The 19,198-nt window shown below is 39.4% G+C and overlaps 1 protein-coding gene across 1 annotated transcript in view; it reads right to left on the bottom strand.

The window, feature by feature from the left end:
• LOC122541017 (retinal dehydrogenase 2) overlaps positions 1–19,198 on the bottom strand; it is a 69,105-nt gene that overhangs the window by 12,110 nt on the left and 37,797 nt on the right. The window contains exons 5-7 of the mRNA XM_043677453.1: positions 18,441–18,502; positions 15,969–16,097; positions 15,727–15,840 (exon numbers count right to left, since the gene is read on the bottom strand). Of these exons, the coding sequence (XP_043533388.1) occupies positions 15,727–15,840; positions 15,969–16,097; positions 18,441–18,502 (305 nt within the window). The remainder of the gene's footprint in view (positions 1–15,726; positions 15,841–15,968; positions 16,098–18,440; positions 18,503–19,198) is intronic.

Here is a 19,198-nt window from a genome sequence, read left to right as displayed (position 1 = left end):
GCTGTTAACTCAGAAAATTGGGCGGGTGGGATTTGGTTCTAGTTTTACTTCCATTTACTTTGATGCTTCTCCTGTGTCCAGCCAGCTACTGATATGAAAGTAAAAGCATACTTCAAGCAGTCTTTTTACATTCAATTGGGTTAGGAGTAGATTTCTTTACCAGCTGAACTGCAGAATAACATTAGGTTTTGTCAGCCAGAGGAGGTTAGACAGACAGAATTCACCAAATGGCACAATTTGATTATCTGTATGTCCTAGTTATAATGCCTAACATGGCTCCCTAATCAAGGCTAAAGAATTTGCCCAGCACAGATACAAAAGAAAACATGAAAAAGACATCAACACACATGACTTGTTTGGTTATTGGCAGTATAAAACACAAGGAACATAACAACACATGACAGAAATACTGAAAGGCAATCTTTCCAAAAACACACTCAGATTTTTCTGTAGCTGTGATCCAGCACAGATCATGCTGTACCATCATTACTCACTGTCACCTGATCACTGGAATATTGTGAGGTGTCATCCTTGGCTCAGTCTCACTCTGACCTCCAAAAGACAATTGTGGGTTTAAGCCTTCACTCCAGAGACTTCAGAATTGAGCTCATAATCTGGCAGTTCCATTCAGCGCTGAAAGAATGCTGCATTGTCGGTCCTTTCATGTGATTGCAAAAGATCAGGGCCTACAAATGTGTGGGAGCTACGTTCATGTTAAAAATTCAAATCATATTTTAAAAACGGGCTCTCAGTATTCAATATGGTCAGCCTGTACATTCAGTGACAGAACTATGCCCATTGGTAAAGACCCCTGCAGAGGTGACCAGGGCTTCTGCATATAAACTGCTAAGCCACCCAAGGGATTGACACTTTTAACTGGGCACTAATCATCAAATGAGGCTGGTTGGCCAATTTGTTGGATCCTGTCATTACTGCTTGACAGTGTACGAATTGATGTTTCTGGGATCTTGCTGTACGTCAAGTGCACTGAGACTTCTGCCTTACCACAGTGACCACACTTTGAACAAGTACTTAACTGGCCGTGTTATGAAAAGTGATATGATATTCTTTCTGGTTTTTAAGTATTTAAGTATTTTAAGTATTCACCTTTTAAAGTCATAGACCTCAACCTTGTTTTGAAAATATAAAGGAAACAATTTATATTTGTTTTTCTAGAAATACATAAATTAGTATCAAGTCTGACACGAAGCACAGGAGCATCGGCAAACTTTTTCTTCACTCTAGTGATCTATTAAATCTAAACAAACGGTGACTGTTCCCCTTCTTTTAAATGAACAGTTCCCTCACTTCAAAATGCAATAGTCAGATGTACGTAACAAAGCATTTTTTGAAACAGAAAATTAATTTTGCAAGTGAATTATGATTGATCAAGTCAATTTAAAAATGCGAAAGAGAGTTTGCAGGGATGAGTTTAATGTCTTTTGCATCTTAGGCAGATTTTGGAGGGTGACGGGATCAGTTATCAGATATGAGGAGTTTACTGGCATCTAAAAACGTGCAACTTCCTGACTAATAGGACCATAGAAATGGGAGTATTTTAGTTTTTTCTCAGAAGATTTATTAAGGCTCAGAGTTACTGTTTGCTTCCTGTTGCTTTATGGCTTGAAAGAAATTCCTTAATTTTGTAATCGCAACATGGTATGATTAGTGCCGTATGAGCTTTGGTCAAAAGGATGTTTGAAAATGTTCGTCATTCCTTATACTTGAAAAAAATTATCATGGGAAATCATTACTGACTATGTAAAACTTCAGAAGAATGCTTTGGGGAAATTACTGTGGGCTGATTCTACTTTTAATTGACACTTTTGGATGAAATAGCCCCCCAAAAAAGTGCTGAGTTCTGGCATTTAAGGGATTGAGACAGGAAACAGCTTTCTCCTCTTTTGACTTCAGACTTTTAACAGGACATTCTTGAAATCTTTCAGAAACAGGACAGCATCAACCATTATTTCAGATTCACAGAGTTACTTATTCTCTCATTTCTTGTACAACATTAATTTAATGCCTCCGTTTTTTAAAAAATCTGATGTGCAAACAGCATCTGAATTTGGCTATCTTCTAAAGGCTAGACTTGCTTATACTGGGATAAAAGGCCAGAAAGGATACTTTGTCATGAGGAGTGAAACACAGAGAAGTCGACCCCATCCTGTCTCTCGCCACTCATCAATGGCCAATAGCAACGTCTGGTCTCAGTTCATCGTAAATAATTCCATGGTTTCCTTACATGTTGAACAACCCACTTGCATCAAATACACGTCCAAGTATTACTTATATTTCAGAGCTTTGGTGTTTCCCCTCTTTGCATTTTTCAATGACAGAGCAGAATATTGAGCTAATTCCATCCACAGGTTCACTTGCAACTGCAGCATGGGTTAGCCCCATTTCCTAACATGTATACTCCCCTCTCTCCCAACACCCTCAAGTTGAATGGTTTACAGATACAAAAAAAACCTTCCTCACTTGTGAGATTCCATTTTGGATATGAGCCAGAACCATATGAAATATTCTCCAGAACATATTCAAACATTGTAAAGACTTCTTTAGCAAAAGCAACTCAGTGCACCAAATAGCAGCAGAATCGCTTGTAATTCATTAGGAAAAGAGCATTTTTGCACCGAGCTGAGCCTCTAATGAGCAAGATAAGATGTGGTCTTCCTCATCTATTGATCCCCAAACATGAAAGAGCTGCATTCCTGCAATCAACAATTCAGGGGAGAGAAATCAAATCTGGGTCGTTTAACTGCTCAGGCTTGCTCCAACATTGGCAAAAGTGAGGACTGCAGATGCTGGAGATCAGAGTCTAGGTCAGGGTGGTGCTGGAAAAGCACAGCAGGTCAGGCAGCATCTGAGGAGCAGGAAAATCGATGTTTCAGGCAAAAGCCCTTCATCAGGAATGGCCTCCTGATTTTCCTGCTTCTTGGATGCTACCTGACCTGCTGTGCTTTTCTAGCACCACTCTAATCTAGTCTCTGCTCCACCATTGGTCTGATGGACATCTCAACTTCCACTTCCTTGCCATGGCTCCATATGCTTTGAAAACAGTTACCCACCAAAATGTTATTTATCTCAGTCTAGAAAAATTCAATATTCCTTTTACCCACCAAAATGTAATTTATCTGTCTTGAAAAATTCAATATTCCTAGAACCCACATGAAAACATGTTTCCTGATTTCATTCCTGCACACACTTGTTCTAATGTTATCATTACATACCCTTGCTCTTGATTCCCCCCAACAAAGGAAATAATTTCTTAGTTTTTTTTGTAGCTAATATCCTTTTAAATGCCTTGATCAAGCTCCATCTCCTCCAAAGAATTATGAGCCATGCTTATGCAACCTGTCCCTATAATTTAGTCCTACACAGCAGGGTGTGGATCTTAAAAATCTGTACCAAGCTATCTCCAGCAGAGCAACACTCAAAACTGAATACTGTGTTCCAAATTGAAGTCTGTCAAAGACTGTATATAAGTGAAGCATTGCTTCCTTCCCTTTGCATTTCACCCCCACTTAGGCTAAACAGCAATCATGCATTCACCATCTTGAAGTTTTTTTGTATCTGTCTATGGATGTTTAATGTCTATGTGCTTAGATATTTGAATCTCTTTGTTGCTTTACAGTTCACAGTTTTATATTACCTTTTAAAAAAGTATATGTAACCTTTTTGTCCTCAAAGTCACCTCACACCTCTGCCATTTTTTCATCCATTTATTAAATTTGTCTATCCCCTTTGCTCTTTATTCTTATTGTGGGATGTGGACATTGCTGGCCAAGTCAGCATTTTCTACCCATTATAATTATCCTTGAAGGGAATGGCTTGCTGGGCCATTTCAGAGGGTATTGCTGTGGGTCAGGAGTCATATACTGACCAGGATGGCAGAATTTCTTCCCTGAGAGGACATTAATGAATCAGATGGACTTTTATGACAATCAATTATAGTTTCCATTATATCATAAGACATTGGAGCAGAATTAGGCCATTCAGTCCATCGTGTCTGTGCCACCAATCATGGCTGATAGGTTTCTCGATCCATTCTCTTGCCTTCTCCCTGTAACCCCAATCCCTGTACCAATCAAGAACCTATCTGTCTCTATCTTAAGTACGCTTAGTGATTTGAAGAGATTCCTCCTCAGTTCAGGTCTAAAGTGTTGCCCCTTGACTCTGCGGCTGTGCCCTCAGGGGGATAAACATCTTCTCCACGTCCACTCTATCCAGGCATCTCAGTATTCCATAAATTTCAATCAGTTCCCCCCTCATCCCATCAAATATAGACCCAGGGTCCTCAGCCAGTCCTCATACGATAAGCCCTTCATTCCGCGGATCATACTTGCAAATCTCCTCTAATGCCAACACATCCTGCCTTAGATACGGGGTCCAAAACTGCTGACAATATTCCAAATGCAGAGCCTGCTCTTGTATTCTCGCCCTCTTGAAATGAATGCTAGCATTGCATTTGCCTCCCTATCTGCCAACTAAACCTGCATGTTAACCATGAGAGAATCCAGAACTGGAACTCCTAAGTCCCTTGGTACTTCAAATTTCCAAAGCCTTTCCCCATTTAGAAAATAGTCTACACCTCTATTCCTCCTAATCTCATACGTTCGCTTTTGTTTCCATCTGCCACTGCTTCGCACACTCTCCTAGCCCCTGTCCAAATCCATCTGCAGCCTCCCTACTTCCTCGACACTACCTGTCCCTCTGCCTAGCATACAGATTGTTCAAGGATAACGTGAATGATTGTGTTTCATTGCACCATTCCTGAATTAATGTCACATTCAAAGTTTTTAATTGAACTGAAAGTCCACCAGCTGCCATGGTGGGATTAGAACCAATGTCCCCAGAGAATAATCTGAGATGTCTATCAGATTATTAATCCAATAATATTACAGCTCTGCACTGATTTCCTCTTTGCAAATTCCTCCTTCCATTTACACTGTTCACTCTCCCTTCTAAACTTTGTCAAATAATGATTCAAACAGCAAATTGGTGACATGGAGGAAATGACCTGGTTGGCAAATCAAGCCCATTAGATTTCAGGCCAACTTCCTAACTCTCCACTGATTACCTGGAGGGTTCCCCATCATTAGTTCTGAAGCATTTATTCCGATGCCCACTGATGATTTTTGCCTTTTGAGTCCATTTCTCCTTTGTGGGTAAGGCTAATTTTTTTTTTTAAATGAAAAGCAGAGTTTACTTTATTGCAGTGAAATGTAAGCATTGCAGCTGGTGAGGTATGTTGGAACATGACATCGGACACAGCCGTTTTCCATTTAAACATTTAATGATCTGAAACCTAGTAAAGTCAATGGGAGTAAATCCTGTATCTTGACTTGAAACCACGCAGCTGGTGAACTGTAGCCAGCGAGAATAGGACACAGAGACCAGAAAACATAGAACCATAACCATTTGCAACACAGAAAGAAGCCATTCAATCCATTGTGCCTGACCTGGCTCTTTGCTTGAACAATCAAAACTAAACTCACCATTCTGATCTCTCTCTTTGACAATCGATCCCTTAAAAGATTGAGTAATCTCTGTCTCAAACACTCCCTTTGGAAAAGCATTCCATCCTCTATATACTCCCTGTGTAAGATCAATCCTTAAGCTCTGCATCAAATTTGAGTTACTACCCATGCGTCACTGAATCCTCAAATAGAGGAAATAGCCTTTTAATGACTTACTGCTTAAAAATCTTTCATGGTTTTCAAATTGCCCCCTTAACATGCTCTTCTCCTGTGGCACCAATTCAAGTGTCATGGTTCCTTCCTCAAACTTCAAACACCCCATCCTTGACGTTGTCACGCGATGAGGCAGTAGGGATTGGGTTAAGAGAGGACGTTGCATTCAGAGGATGCAGTGGGTTATATAAAGCACAGTGATTATGTGGGGCATCCCCTTTGTCAAACTGTCTAACTTGCACAACATTGGCTGTCACTCTCACCTGCTCTAATCACAGGACCTTCTTAGCATTTGCCCAGCCAACAACATGCTTGTATTTATATAGCTCCTTTAATGTAATGAATCATCCCCAGGTACTTCACAGGAAGTCTATAAAACAAAGTTTGGCACCAGGCTACATTAGGAGTTTCTAGGACAGGAAAAACTAAAGTTTGGTCAAAGACTTTTAAGCGGAATTTTAAAGAAGAAAAAGGAGGAAGAGAGATGGAAAGTTTTAGGGAGTCAATTTCAGAACTTACTATCTTGGCAGCTGAAAACACAGACCAAATAGTAGAGCAATTAAAATTGTCAACACTCAAAATGTCACAATTTGGGGGGACAGATATCTCAAAGTGCTGTGCAGCTGGGGACATTTGCAGAGATAGGAAGAAGATATGGTCACAGAGGAATTTCAAAAAGGGGACAAAAATTTTAAAACTGAGGCATTGCTTGACTGAGGACTAGTGCAAATCAGGGCAGTTAGGACATGGGTGTCAGAGTTTTGGATGGTATCAAATTTGCAGAGGATTTAATTGGAGAGACTGGCCAGGAGTGAGTTGGAGTAGATTTTTTTTATTCACTCGTGGTCAGACTTTATTGTCTGTACATAGTTGCCCTTGAGAAGGTGTGGTGAGCTGCCTTCTTGCACTGCAGCAGTCCATGTGCTGTTGGTTGACCCACAGTGCCCTTAGAGAATGAATTTCAGGATTTCAATCCAGCAACAGTGAAGGAATGGCCATATATTTCCAAGTCAGGATGGTGAGTGGCTTGGATGGGAACTTGCAGGGAATGGTGTACCCATGTATCAGCTGCCCTTATCCTTCTAGCTGGAAGTGGTTGTGGGTTTGAAAGGTGCTGTCCTCATGCATTGATGCTCAATTGAGCTTCCCTTCTCACAGAACATGATAATATAAATGAAATTACTGAAATTTCCAAAATAAAAATGCATTGCAATTAGATGCTATGTTTAAAGTGTCAATATTAAGTCATCTCATTTGTTGAATAGAAATTTTCCAACTGGAAGCAAGTTGGCTTTGTACCTCTAGAAAGCATATGGAAGTTTCAAAATGAAGAAATTTATTCATTTTATCAGCTTTTTAAAAATGTAATTTTACTTTTACTGGTAAGCCAAAGCAAAGGCCATAACACCGTAAGTGCAGGACACCAAAAATGTTACAAAAGTTAAGATAAAATGGAAGATAAACTGAGACTGGGTGATTACAAACTCTAGTTTCAACAAAGCCTGAAAGTGAGGAAGAAAGTGAGAACGAGGTGGTGAGGAGTTCTCCGACTATACTCTAAAAGAATAAATGAAGGGTCAGAAGCTGTTTTGAGTCTAAGTTTCAACCCAGTGAGGCCTTAGAGATGGGAGAGAGTACAAAAGGTCAGGAGGCTGAGTTTTCAAAGGAACAAGAGAGAAACCATAGTGGGACATTGACCGCACCAATATCAATTGTAAAGATTATGTCAGTTACAAGTGAAGATGCAGCAGACAGCAGAGGAAGGAGGTTTGCTTCTAGAGAAAATTAGGAATTGCCTCAGTTCAGGATGAAAGAGCAATGCTAGGAGGAAGGGCTTTATTAAATATGCCAGCGGTATTAAAAACAAAGGAAATAGCAGCAGGACCATACAATACACTGTGTTAACCCAGATCCACAAGTCAAGTCAATCACGGCCAATCTTTCGCTTTAACTCCATTGATCTAGTTGCTCTCCCTATCATCACATTCCCTGAGATATTATTGGCTTCTCCTTGAATTGGCTTTGCTTTTATTGAAGGGAAAATAAAGTCTTGGGTTAATAAACGTAGAATTACTTACAAGCAGCTTTAGCAACAGAGGAGATCAAAGAGTTCTATTTGTGGTCAGTGTGGCCAAGATTAATAAAGGATCAGAGTGGAAGTACCAGGGGCAAGAGGTTGTACCTGTTGGCTAGTAACAGACATGAAGAAACTGCTGCAAAAATACTTTCTACATCAGGTTCCACAGCATAAATTGCACAACTCCTCGAGCTTTTTCCATATCACAATGTTTATATCAGAATCAGAAAGAATTACTTCAAGAAGATTGTATACAGTATATCACAAACGTAAGTAAAGAAAACGAGACCAATCAACCCATGTAGCTCCCCCATTTTCGAAACCCTGTGTCATAGGATTTGGCTGTATCTTTTCAGAATTATATCTGCTACATAGAAGAAAGTAAACTTCTGAGTAAAAATATATGCTCAGCGTCTGTTAATATAAAAAAAACAATTGTTCCGATAATCACAGGAGGAAAATTCCAGCAAAAGAAACCTTAGTTACTGGAAACTCAATCATCATAAGAAATTAATTATTAAAAGATGCAAAAGAAAGTCTCTCAAGCAGACTTCTTGGAGGACAGCAGTGCAGCTTTTCAGAAGGGAGCAGATCACTGCTGTTTGCAGGCAGACCTTTTATTACACTAGACCTTGCGGTGCACTTTTTATTAGAAAATAGATGTCCTGTTTTGTGGTATTCCTATCAAACCAAATGTTAACCTCTGTGAGACACAGCTGCTTTTAGATATTTGGATCATAACAGGAAATCAAAACCTAAAAAGGACACAGTATATAATGGCTGAACATCGCAGTAAGCATCTGGTTTTGTTTGGATCTGCGAGATGGAGCTTTAGATTTTGGATAATTTTCATTTTCATTTTTAGGGTCATGAAGCTTTTAAATGTGCAGGTAATGAAAATAAACTGCAATTGAGGCAAACCACACAATATGACTTAGAACATATGCTTTAATGAAAGCAGAACCTTCTAGAATTGCAACTAAAATAATTTTGCCTGAAGAGGCACCTCCAAATCACTTACAACTTTGAAATACTTGATATGAAACGGTTCGAATCTCCATTTTAACACAATGATAATTTTTTTAAAAATCAATCTGTCAGACTCATTGTTTGGGAAGTGATTTTGCCTTTTATAGTGCAACCTGTTGTCTCATGGACAAGCTGCTTGTATTCCAAGTGGTAAATAAATGTCTGTGCAACATGATTCAGAGAGACTTTCTGATCTAGTGCCCATCTCCTCAGGCACCCAGAATAGCTTGGATTAAATTTTATGATAGTGGTTATTACATTCCTCAGACTGCTGCATTCTTTATGCAAGCTGTTCCATCCGAAGCAAACTCTAACATACTCAAAGATCTGAAGCCCAAAACTTATCCTACGCCAAATCCTAATTCAATTTCATCCTTATCAACCAACACCCCTCCACCCTTATTTGATTCTCCCCCTCCACTATGAAATTGAATTCAAAATGTCAGTTTGAGTTACAAATCTCATTGTGTTCTGTCATTGTGTTTTGCCTTTTAAGCTTTTCAGGGCAATGCACCCCTAGGTCTCTGACCTTCAGTGCATCACTTACCCCTCCCATTCTACAATCTGCATGAAAACTTGAACTGCAAACTCTGGAACTCACTGCATAACATTCCTCCTTGTCACCACACCCTCAAAAGCTTCCTGAGGGCCTACCTCTCTGACTACATCTTCAATCCCCTCTGACTACATCTTCAATCCCCTGACTCTACTACTTCCTGTTTCTAATTTGTATCTTTATGAGAAGTCTTTAAACACGGACTCCAGGCAAGTTGTTACTGTTAATGGAATTGGCAGTTAGTCCTTCTACCTAGTTGAATTGTTTGGGCCTTCTTCAACTCCAAACACACTTGTGGGTGACCATAAGATTTTGCCCCATTGCGTCATCAAAAGGCATTTGAAAAGGTACCACCTAAAAGGTTATTGCATGACGAGGGAGTTTGTGTTGGGGGGGTAACATACTGACAGGTATAGAAGATTGGCTCTCTGGCAGAAGACAGAAAGCATGCAAAAGTGGGTCATTTTTAGATTGGCAGATGTGACGAATGGGGTCCTGCAAGTGCTTATGCTGTACTCTTGAATTTTTTAACATTTGTGTCAATGATATAGATGAGGGGATTAGAGGCATGGTCTATTTGTAGTGCAATGGCAGTGTCCAGATTCAAGTCCCACTTGCTCCAGAGATGTGTAATAACCTCTCTTGAAAGGCTCATCAGAAGATATCTAACTAAAATTGCAAATGACACAAAGAGATAGGAAAATGTATTGGGAAGTTGACATAACAAGGATGCAGACCAATACAGATAGGCGAGATGTGGGCCAACAATCTGGTAGATGGAGTATAATGTGGAAAACTGTGAAGTTGTTCACATTGTCAGAAAGATAAAAATGAGTTATTTAAATGGTTTAATTATTTTAAAGAGGGATCTAGGCTTTCTAGTGTATGAATCACAAAAAGAATGATTCTACAACAAGTGATTAAGGCAGCTAATGAAATGTTATTCTTTATTACATGAGGAATTGAATATAAAAGTAAGGATTTATGTTTTTGTTCTACAGGGCATTGGTTAAGACCAAAGCTTGAATATTATACAGTTTAAGGCTCCATATTTAAGGAAGAATATAAATGCATTTGAGGTGGTTCAGAAGGGTTTTATAGATTGAAACTAGGAGTGAGTAGGTTGTCTTTTGAGGACGGACAGGACAGACTTGGCTTGTTTTCATTAGAATTAATAGAATGAATGATGACTTGAATGAGATTTATAAGATTCTAATAGGCTTGGCAAAGTGGATATGAAAAGGATGTTTACTCTTGTGAGTGAATCCATAATTAGGGATTAAATGTTTTAAATTATGGTTGAAAAGATGAAGGGATTTTTGTTTTTGCTTAGAGAGCTATGTCAGAAGGGCGGAAGTGGGCATTATTGAATATTTTCAAAGCACAGTAGAATCTTGTTAGTAAAGGGCTTTGAGGGTAGCTGGGAAGTAGAATGTGAAACACAAGCAGTTCAACCATGATCTTATTGAATGGTGGAAATTGTTTGAAGGACTGAATGGCCTACTTCTGCCCATAATTCATATGTTGATATCTATCCAGTGACATGGCAATATTTATCCCTCAATCAATATCATTGATGATCTGGTTATTTTCATATTGCTGTTTGAGAGAATTTGTATTTCCTGTGTTACGATACATGTCCAAAAGCACTCCACTTCCTGTAAAGTGCTTTGAGTCATCTGGTGGTGATGAAATATGTGAATGGAAGTCTGTTCTTTTCTCTTTCTTGGGTGTGGATCTTTGCAGTGCACAGCGTTGAAGCTGAAAATATCCCCTCAGATTTTATGTCTGAATCTTTCTTCTTTGTCTTTTAAATTTCCCCTCTTTTCATCTGGGTTTTTATTCTGACTCGGTTTTCTTCACTCTGGATACAACTTTTGAATGTGCTTTGTTTGATCCTTGGAATTGGGAGGAAGATGCCTTTCAGCATCCTGTCACACGTGCAAGGTGTACCTTGCTGCAGGGATTGTTCAGGATTAAGAGAAGTCCTCCCTATGCTGCCGGGCTGAGTAGCATTTCAGAACACCCAGAACAATTTGCCTGTTTTTGCTTTATATTAATGTGAGTAAAAAAAGGTAATTTAGGAAAGCACTACTGCTCCGTGTTCAGTGTCCTTTGATAGGTGTACAAGTTGAGAGTCGACTGCAAAAGCTGAACAAGGGGTGGCACGGTGGTTCAGTGGTTAGCGCTGTTCCTCACAGCACCAGGGACCTGGGTTCAATTCCAGCTTCAAGCAACTGTCTGTGTGGAGTTTGTACATTCTCCTTGTGTCTGCGTGGTTTCCCTCCAGGTGCTCCGGTTTCCTCCCACAATCCAAAGATGTGCAGGTCAGGTGAATCGGCCATGCTAAATTGCCCAAGTGTTCAGAGATGTGTAGGTTAGATGCATTAGTCAGGGGTAAATATCAGGTAGGGGGAATGTCTGGGTGGGTTACTCTTCGGAGGGTGGGTGTGGACTTGTTGGATCAAAGGGCCTGTTACCACACTCCAGGGATTTTATATACATAACAATGACACAAGAAAAGGTTTTAACTCAGCCATCAGTTACAATCTGGATTGTGCTTCCTAAGAGCATGGAGACTTTCAAATTGTAGTTGGATATTGCTCTTAAGCAAAAGCAATTGCAGAGCCCTGAGATAAAGGTGGCTAGGGGAATTACTCTTTCAGACAGGCAGCAAGAACTCAATGACCCAAAAGGCCTCCTTCAGCTCTGTAACCATTCAATGACACTGTGCCCGAAAATGTATTAGCACGGAACAGCAAAATAAGAATGAAATGTCCGCATCTTGCTTGATAGAACTGTGTTAAAAATCTTTAAGTATGAACTCATTCAATATTCCACAGCTGCCCACTCAAATTAAAAAAAACACATTTAATCCTATGTTAGGCCTAGCATTAGTAATTTCAAAGAAGCAGTGCAATTGTCAACACAAAAAGTTAAAGTAGTTTCTGCTTAAGAATATCAGTACAGTGTCTGCTAGCACCTATATTGCTGGCAAGTATGAAGAGAGGGAAGACTGGAAATGTAAAAGGCACATTGGATGCACAACCTTATTAAACCTACTGCAACACAGCGACTTATCTTGGCATTACAGGCAAGGAAACTCTGACTCCGTAATTAGGCTGAACATCAGGTATGCTACTGGATCTGAGATGAAGACCTACAAGATTAATCAACCTCTTGCAATGCACTGCTCTTACAGTGAAAATCATCACTTCTCTTAATTGATATGCCATATCACCCGTCCAGACAGCTACAGAGTTGACCAATTGCCTTTTGCTTCCTTTTCTGGCACAATAATTGAAGGTCAGATTATGAGACATATTTAAAGCAAATTAATTTTGATTTATATTGCAATAATCGGTATGGCTCAGTTGGTTGGATCGTTGATTTGCAGAGCAGTGTGATGCCAACAGTATGGGTTCAATTCCCATCACTGGTTTGAGGTTACCATGAAAAACTGTCCTTCTCAACTTGTTCCCTCACCTGAGGTCTGGTGGCCCTCAGGTTAAATCACCACCAGTCGCTTCTCTCTAATAAGAGAGCAGCTCCTATGGTCTAGTAACACTACAGCGACACTGTATGTTGCAATATTACTGGTGTACATGATGTTGCCTCTTGTGTTTGGTAATTCTCTCTGTGCTAATTGTCTACAAGTTTGAATACTTAATGCTCCAAAACTGAAGGTATAGCATTGGTGAAAAGCCAAAGCTTTCTACTGATCTGCATAGGATGCAGAACATCTGCTATTCAAGTCATCATTAATCTTAACCCCCCCCCCCAGTACTAATCACTCGAGTGTTTTCAGAGGTTACAGAATTACCAGCTGTGCCAATTCATGCAAACCCTTTAGTGGAGGGGAACATCATCTCATGTGCTCATTGATCCACTGAAGCATAGAATAGACTTGAATTTTCACTGTAGTATTAGAACTCTAGTAACGGTTAACATTAGTTAAATGGCTCTTCGGTTGTTTGTGCAGTCTTAAAGGCTTAATTCCAGACCATCATGATTAGTATTGATGAATAGGCAATGAAATATTAGTCAAGATTATATAGGTCACTGGAGGAGGGTGGTAAAATTGCAGGAAACGTCATAGAATCAGTGCAAATGTGATCCTTCTGCAGGGACTTCCCTTCTGACAGTGGGAGCAGATGAGGATTAGAGCCTGCTGCAAAGTGGCTGGCAGATGACGAGCATTAATTCAGGCCGATTTCAGGTCAACATGGGATTGACCTTCGGCATCTGTGAGTAGTGGTGTTAGGGGCAAGATGGTGATGGAGATGGGAGGGAGGTCAGGTATAGGGGACGAGACTTTCACAGCCAGAAGCTTGATGGCTAAAAATATGGGTGCTCGGCAGGACAGACTACACCCTTCCCCTTCCCCACAGCTCCAATTATCTCCCCAGTGCTATTTCAACTCTACCCCTCTGAGCATTTTATAGTTTTTGAAGATTATATTGGCTTAGCTCCAGACCTCTTCCCCCATCTGCCTTAACATTGCTTCTAAGAATGAAAGTTCTAACCCAAATTTTGCTATGAACTTATTAAAATGACTTATTAAAAATAACATCATCAATTCTTGGTTTAAAGAAATCAGGCCTTAATAGTAATTATAGAGATATACAGCACAGAAACAGACCCTCCAGTCCATGCCAACCAGACATCCTAAATTAATCTGGTCCCATTTTCTGGCATTTGACCCATAACCCTCTAAACCCTTCCTATTGCCTGATGCCTTTTAAATGCCATAATTGTCCCAGCCTCCATCACTTCCCTGGTAGTTCATTCCATACACACACCACACTCTGCATTAAAAGTGTTGCCCCTTAGGTCCCTTTTAAATCTTTTCCCTCTCACCTTAAATCTATGCCTTCTAGTTTTGGACACCCCCACCACAGGGAAAAGACTTTGTCTATTTACCCAATCCATGCCCCTCATGATTTTATAAACCTCTATAAGGTCTATGCCCTCTAGTTCTGGACTTCCCGACTCCAGGGAAAAGACTTTGTCTATTTACCCAATCCATGCCCCTCATGATTTTATAAACCTCTATAAGGTCACCACTCAGCGACCAACACTCCAGGGAATATAACCCCAATCCATTTAACCTCTCCTATAGCTCAAACTCTCCAACCCTGGCAACATACTTTCAAATCTTTTCTGAACTTTTTAAGCTTCACAACATCCTTCCGATAGCAGGAAGACCAGAATTGTATTCCAATCGTGGCCTAACCAATGTCCTATACAGCTGCAACATGACCTCCCAACTCCTATACTCAAGGCACTGACCAGCATCTGGTCTCTGGATAGTTGAAGACTATAAGAAGTATGACCCAAGATGATCATTGGGATGCCATGAAACTCCTAACGTACTGACTCTGTGGTAATTGCCTGGTAAGTTATCATGAGAGGTGTGGATAGGGTAAACAGCCAATTTTTTTCCTCTAGGGTGGGGGAGTCCAAAACTAGAGGGGCATGGACTTAAGGTGAGTGGAGAAAGATTTAAAAAGGACCTGCAGAATACTCCAGTGGAATATTGGCCAGAAAGTTCAGCGGTAAGCGGGTACGTTTTTTTCTTCTTATCAGTGACAGAGAAAGGGCTGACTAGAAGTTTCAGGCTGTGAGCTATTCTGACTTATTTATTGATGCATTGCAGAGGGACATTAATTCAAAACCCTATTTGCCTCATTTAAAATCTACTATCACCTCTCACCTTAAATCCACGCCCTCTAGTTTTGGACTCTCCCATTTGGTGGAAGGCAAGGTGCTTTCTGGTCTTTGCCAAAAGTCAAGCTTGAAACAACCATCAGAGAGTTTAACTAGGGGTCACAATTTCAAGATTGTCAGCAAGAGAGTGAGGGAGTGAGATGAAGAGTATTTTCTTAGAGCATTGTTAGGAGTTGGAATGCACTGCCTGGGAGACTGGTGGAGGTGGATTCCATAGTAGATTTCAAAAAGAGCTGGATATAGATTTGAAAGTGATGAATTTAATGGACTACAGAGACGGGGGGATGAGTGGGACTAGTGACTCTGTGGGAGCTGGAACAGAAACAATTGGTCAAATGGCCTCTTTCCGTGCAGTAAATTCTATGATTCTAATTAATCTTCCATCTCATTTTAGGATCATACTGTATGCAAATTGTCTGCCTCATTTGGTTACTACACACAGTGATAATACATCAATCCATTGGTAGTGGAGTACTCCAGAACATCCTAGAGACATGATAAAACTATGTAAATGCAGACGCTTCATATTTAATTCTATTATTTGTGCCACTTAACAACTCAATATAAACCCACAGTGTTAATTTCAAGTCAATATAACATTGTGTTAATTTTGACAATGATTCTGGCAAGTTGTGTACCTCATTTGATCCTGTAAATGCGATTTTGTCGATATCCATATGAGAGGCTATTGCTGCACCAGCTGTCACACCAAATCCAGGCACAATGTTGACCACACCTGGGGGAAGCCCAGTCTGTGAAAGTAGGATTAGATGACATATGTTCAGTAAAGGAAAAACTGCCTCGAATAACTGGAGAGATATCAGAGGAACTGTCAGATCTCACTACTTATGTCATCATTGAAAGTAAAAAAAAAGCACACCTCAATGATGAGGGCTCCCATGTAGAGCGCAGTCAGGGGTGTTTGCTCTGCTGGTTTGATGACTACTGTGTTACCACAACACAAGGCAGGAACTATCTTCCACGCAAACATGAGAAGGGGAAAATTCCACTGCAGGCAAATGAGGGACAGAAAGATGATTTTAAAAATGGGATATGTAAAATCATGTTCTGATGACAAAAGCTCATAATTATTTAAGATGAACTGTTGACAAAACTGTTTGTACATTTCTGTACAGTAATTAAGTAGTACCATTGCTGGAGTTACGTAAAAATGCATTTACATACTTAAGCTGAAGATCACTGTTGATCACCAATACACCAAGAATTTCTGACAATATTGCCTTTTGTTCTAAATCAGCTAATTCATCAATTTGTTTTAATACTTTCATTAAAATATTGGACAAAGAATGTTAGATATATGTATGTCTGTTCAGTGTTGATCTATCATAACATAAATGTTAATTTACAGGCTATATATTTTAGACAAAGCAGCAACTTGCTGGTTTCTCACTTTATTAAGAATTGTACTTGCACTATTCAACATATGTTCCGCTGCTTTCTTTTCACCATACTTCATTTTTTTTTGTATTTTCATGATTTCTACAATTTCTTTGAGAAAGAGGGGAATCTCATTGAAATAAGAATGAAAGTTCTAACCCAAATTTTGCTATGAATTTATTAAAATGACTTATTAAAAATATCATCAATTCTTTGTGAATGTTTTTAATAAATCTTGACAACAGTAAGTTTCAGACACATTGTGAATATTTTTAGATTAGAACCATTGACCAAGTAAACAATGTCTATTGACTTAAGCATTGACATTTCAGTTAGTGATTAGTGGACTATTCACGCCTTTTTTCCCCCTGCAGCCAGGATGTCGGATTGGCTGCCTAACCCCTGGGTGTCCAACTACTAGTCTTTGGACCAACTGCTAAACGATGAACAAACATTATCTGAAGCTGCATACTCTCTCCAAATGAAGTCCCTTCACACATTGAGGTACGTGTTTGGCCCCTGTTTGGATTTCCTCCCAGTAACATGGCTTGGAAAGAGGATGCAGTGATCTGAGCTGTACATGGTTCATCACTTGACAAAGCTTTACATTGACATCTTTGATAACTGTTTCAGGCCTACTAATTGGTATTGGCTATTGCTCAGTTGATGGTGCATTCAAATCTAATTCCAGGATGTGAGGACAAAAATCAAGGCTGGCACTCCAGTGTAGCACAGAGCGTGCTGCACTGTCAGAGACACCATCTTTTGGGTGAGATATTCAACCAGGGACCTGTCTGCTTGCTTTGGTGAATGCAAAAGATTGCACAGCACTGTTTGAGAAAAGGGTAGAGACTAGTGTCCTGGTCAATATTTATCTCTCAAATAACACCAGAAAAACAGGTTTCCTGGTCATTATCACATTGCTGTTTGTGAAAATTTACAATGTGGAAGTTGACTGCCACATTTCCTACATTGTCATAGTTACTCCATTTCAAAATTATTTCATTGGCTACAAAGTGTTTTGAGCTGTCTGCTGGTTGGGAAAGGCACTAAACGAAAGCAAGTTTATTTATTTATTTTTCTACTCATCCAGCCTGTTTACAAAAGCTACAATTCTTCCGTGCCTGGACACAGTTATTTTCCTCATGTTATATAAATCATGTCGTGTATAGGTCACTCCCTTGTATAAATACAGATCCTTGGATACATCAAAATAGACAATAATTTTATACTGCAATTATTGCCCAAAGTGATTGACATTTAAAAGCCAACTATAGTCATGATGACAGCGAAGCATGAGGCAACAGTATTTCATTTACACTCAATTACACAAACTCAAAATTTGCTAACTTAAATGTTACCACTCTTGGGTTTTAAATATTATAATTCATTTTATAGGTTCAAGCATACTGATATTTATCTGAAAGAAACAGATACAAGACATGAGCTTTATTAGGATATTTACTCTCCATCTATTTACATTTGGATACTTCTCAGTCTACATTGCGAAGTATCCACATTATATATATTCAGCTATCAAGAATATCCACAACTGTTGGAAGATACTGTTAAATGTTCTGTAATCACACTTTTACTGTAACACATGTGCAGCACTCATAATCTATTCTGCATTTAATCTCAAATCCCTGTACAAAATAACTGAACCATCAGAGATTTTATCTGATTAATAAAGAATGTAAGGTGCTGATTTGATTTCTCTAATACATGCATTAAATTAACTATGAATGTAGCCAAATAAATAAGTCCCTTCTACTGTTTGAAAATAGGCTTTTCCTCGTATTCAATGGGCTGAGTTTTTATTTAAGGACTCCCAGCTGCAAGTTATCCTTTCATGTCAGAGGTGCACAAATAATAAGATTAAAAATTGGTCTTCAGTTTTCATCTGTGGTATTTCTGAGAACATAAACACCTACTGTTGATGAATAATACTCACAGGGATGATCTGTCCACACACCCCTATTGGCTCATGTCTTGTAAATGTGAAATAATCTCCATCTGTAAGAAAGGTCTGCAATTACTCATCATTCCTGTTTGATTTGGCTGCACAAAAAAACATTAAATACTTCTCGGCACATTAATCAACTTGCACAGGAGAGAAAATATGTAGACTATCTTTTACTGTCAAGTCCTGATATTGACAAACCAATGTAGTTTTCATGAAAAATAAATTGCGAAGAGAACTGTTTAATAAAAATCCTTGTTATAAAAAGGGACCAGGTAGACTGCAATTACATGATTAAAATCATTGTTTTAAACCTGGTTCAACAATTTGATTGTCAATAAAGCATAACTTTTACAATACTTTTTCATTTTAATATTTGCCCAATCTAGTTGTTTTCATTGTCGTTGAGTAAAATCCATTCCTTTTCCCACCTCTGGGAGAAAATTGAGTTGGGAAGGAAACATCCAATTCCAATCCTGATGTGAGTCTGTAACGATCCAACAAGAGGTTTTTTTATTGTTTCATGGGATGAGACTGTAACTGATAAGGCCAGCATTTCTTGCCCATTCCTAATTGCTCAGAGAGCAGTTAAAAATCAACCACATTGCTGGCTCTGGAGTCACATGCAGGCCATGTGACTGATTAAGGATGATCAGCCATGATCATATTGAATGGTGGTGGAGGCTCGAAGGGCAGAATGGCCTACTCCTGCACCTATTGTCTATTGTCAGACCAGGTAAAGATGGCAA

The sequence above is a fragment of the Chiloscyllium plagiosum genome, chromosome 36 (assembly GCF_004010195.1).
Source record: "Chiloscyllium plagiosum isolate BGI_BamShark_2017 chromosome 36, ASM401019v2, whole genome shotgun sequence".
Taxonomy (NCBI): Eukaryota; Metazoa; Chordata; class Chondrichthyes; order Orectolobiformes; family Hemiscylliidae; genus Chiloscyllium; species Chiloscyllium plagiosum.
Note: the sequence above shows the minus strand (reverse complement) of the source record. Positions and strands in the feature narration are given on the sequence as shown.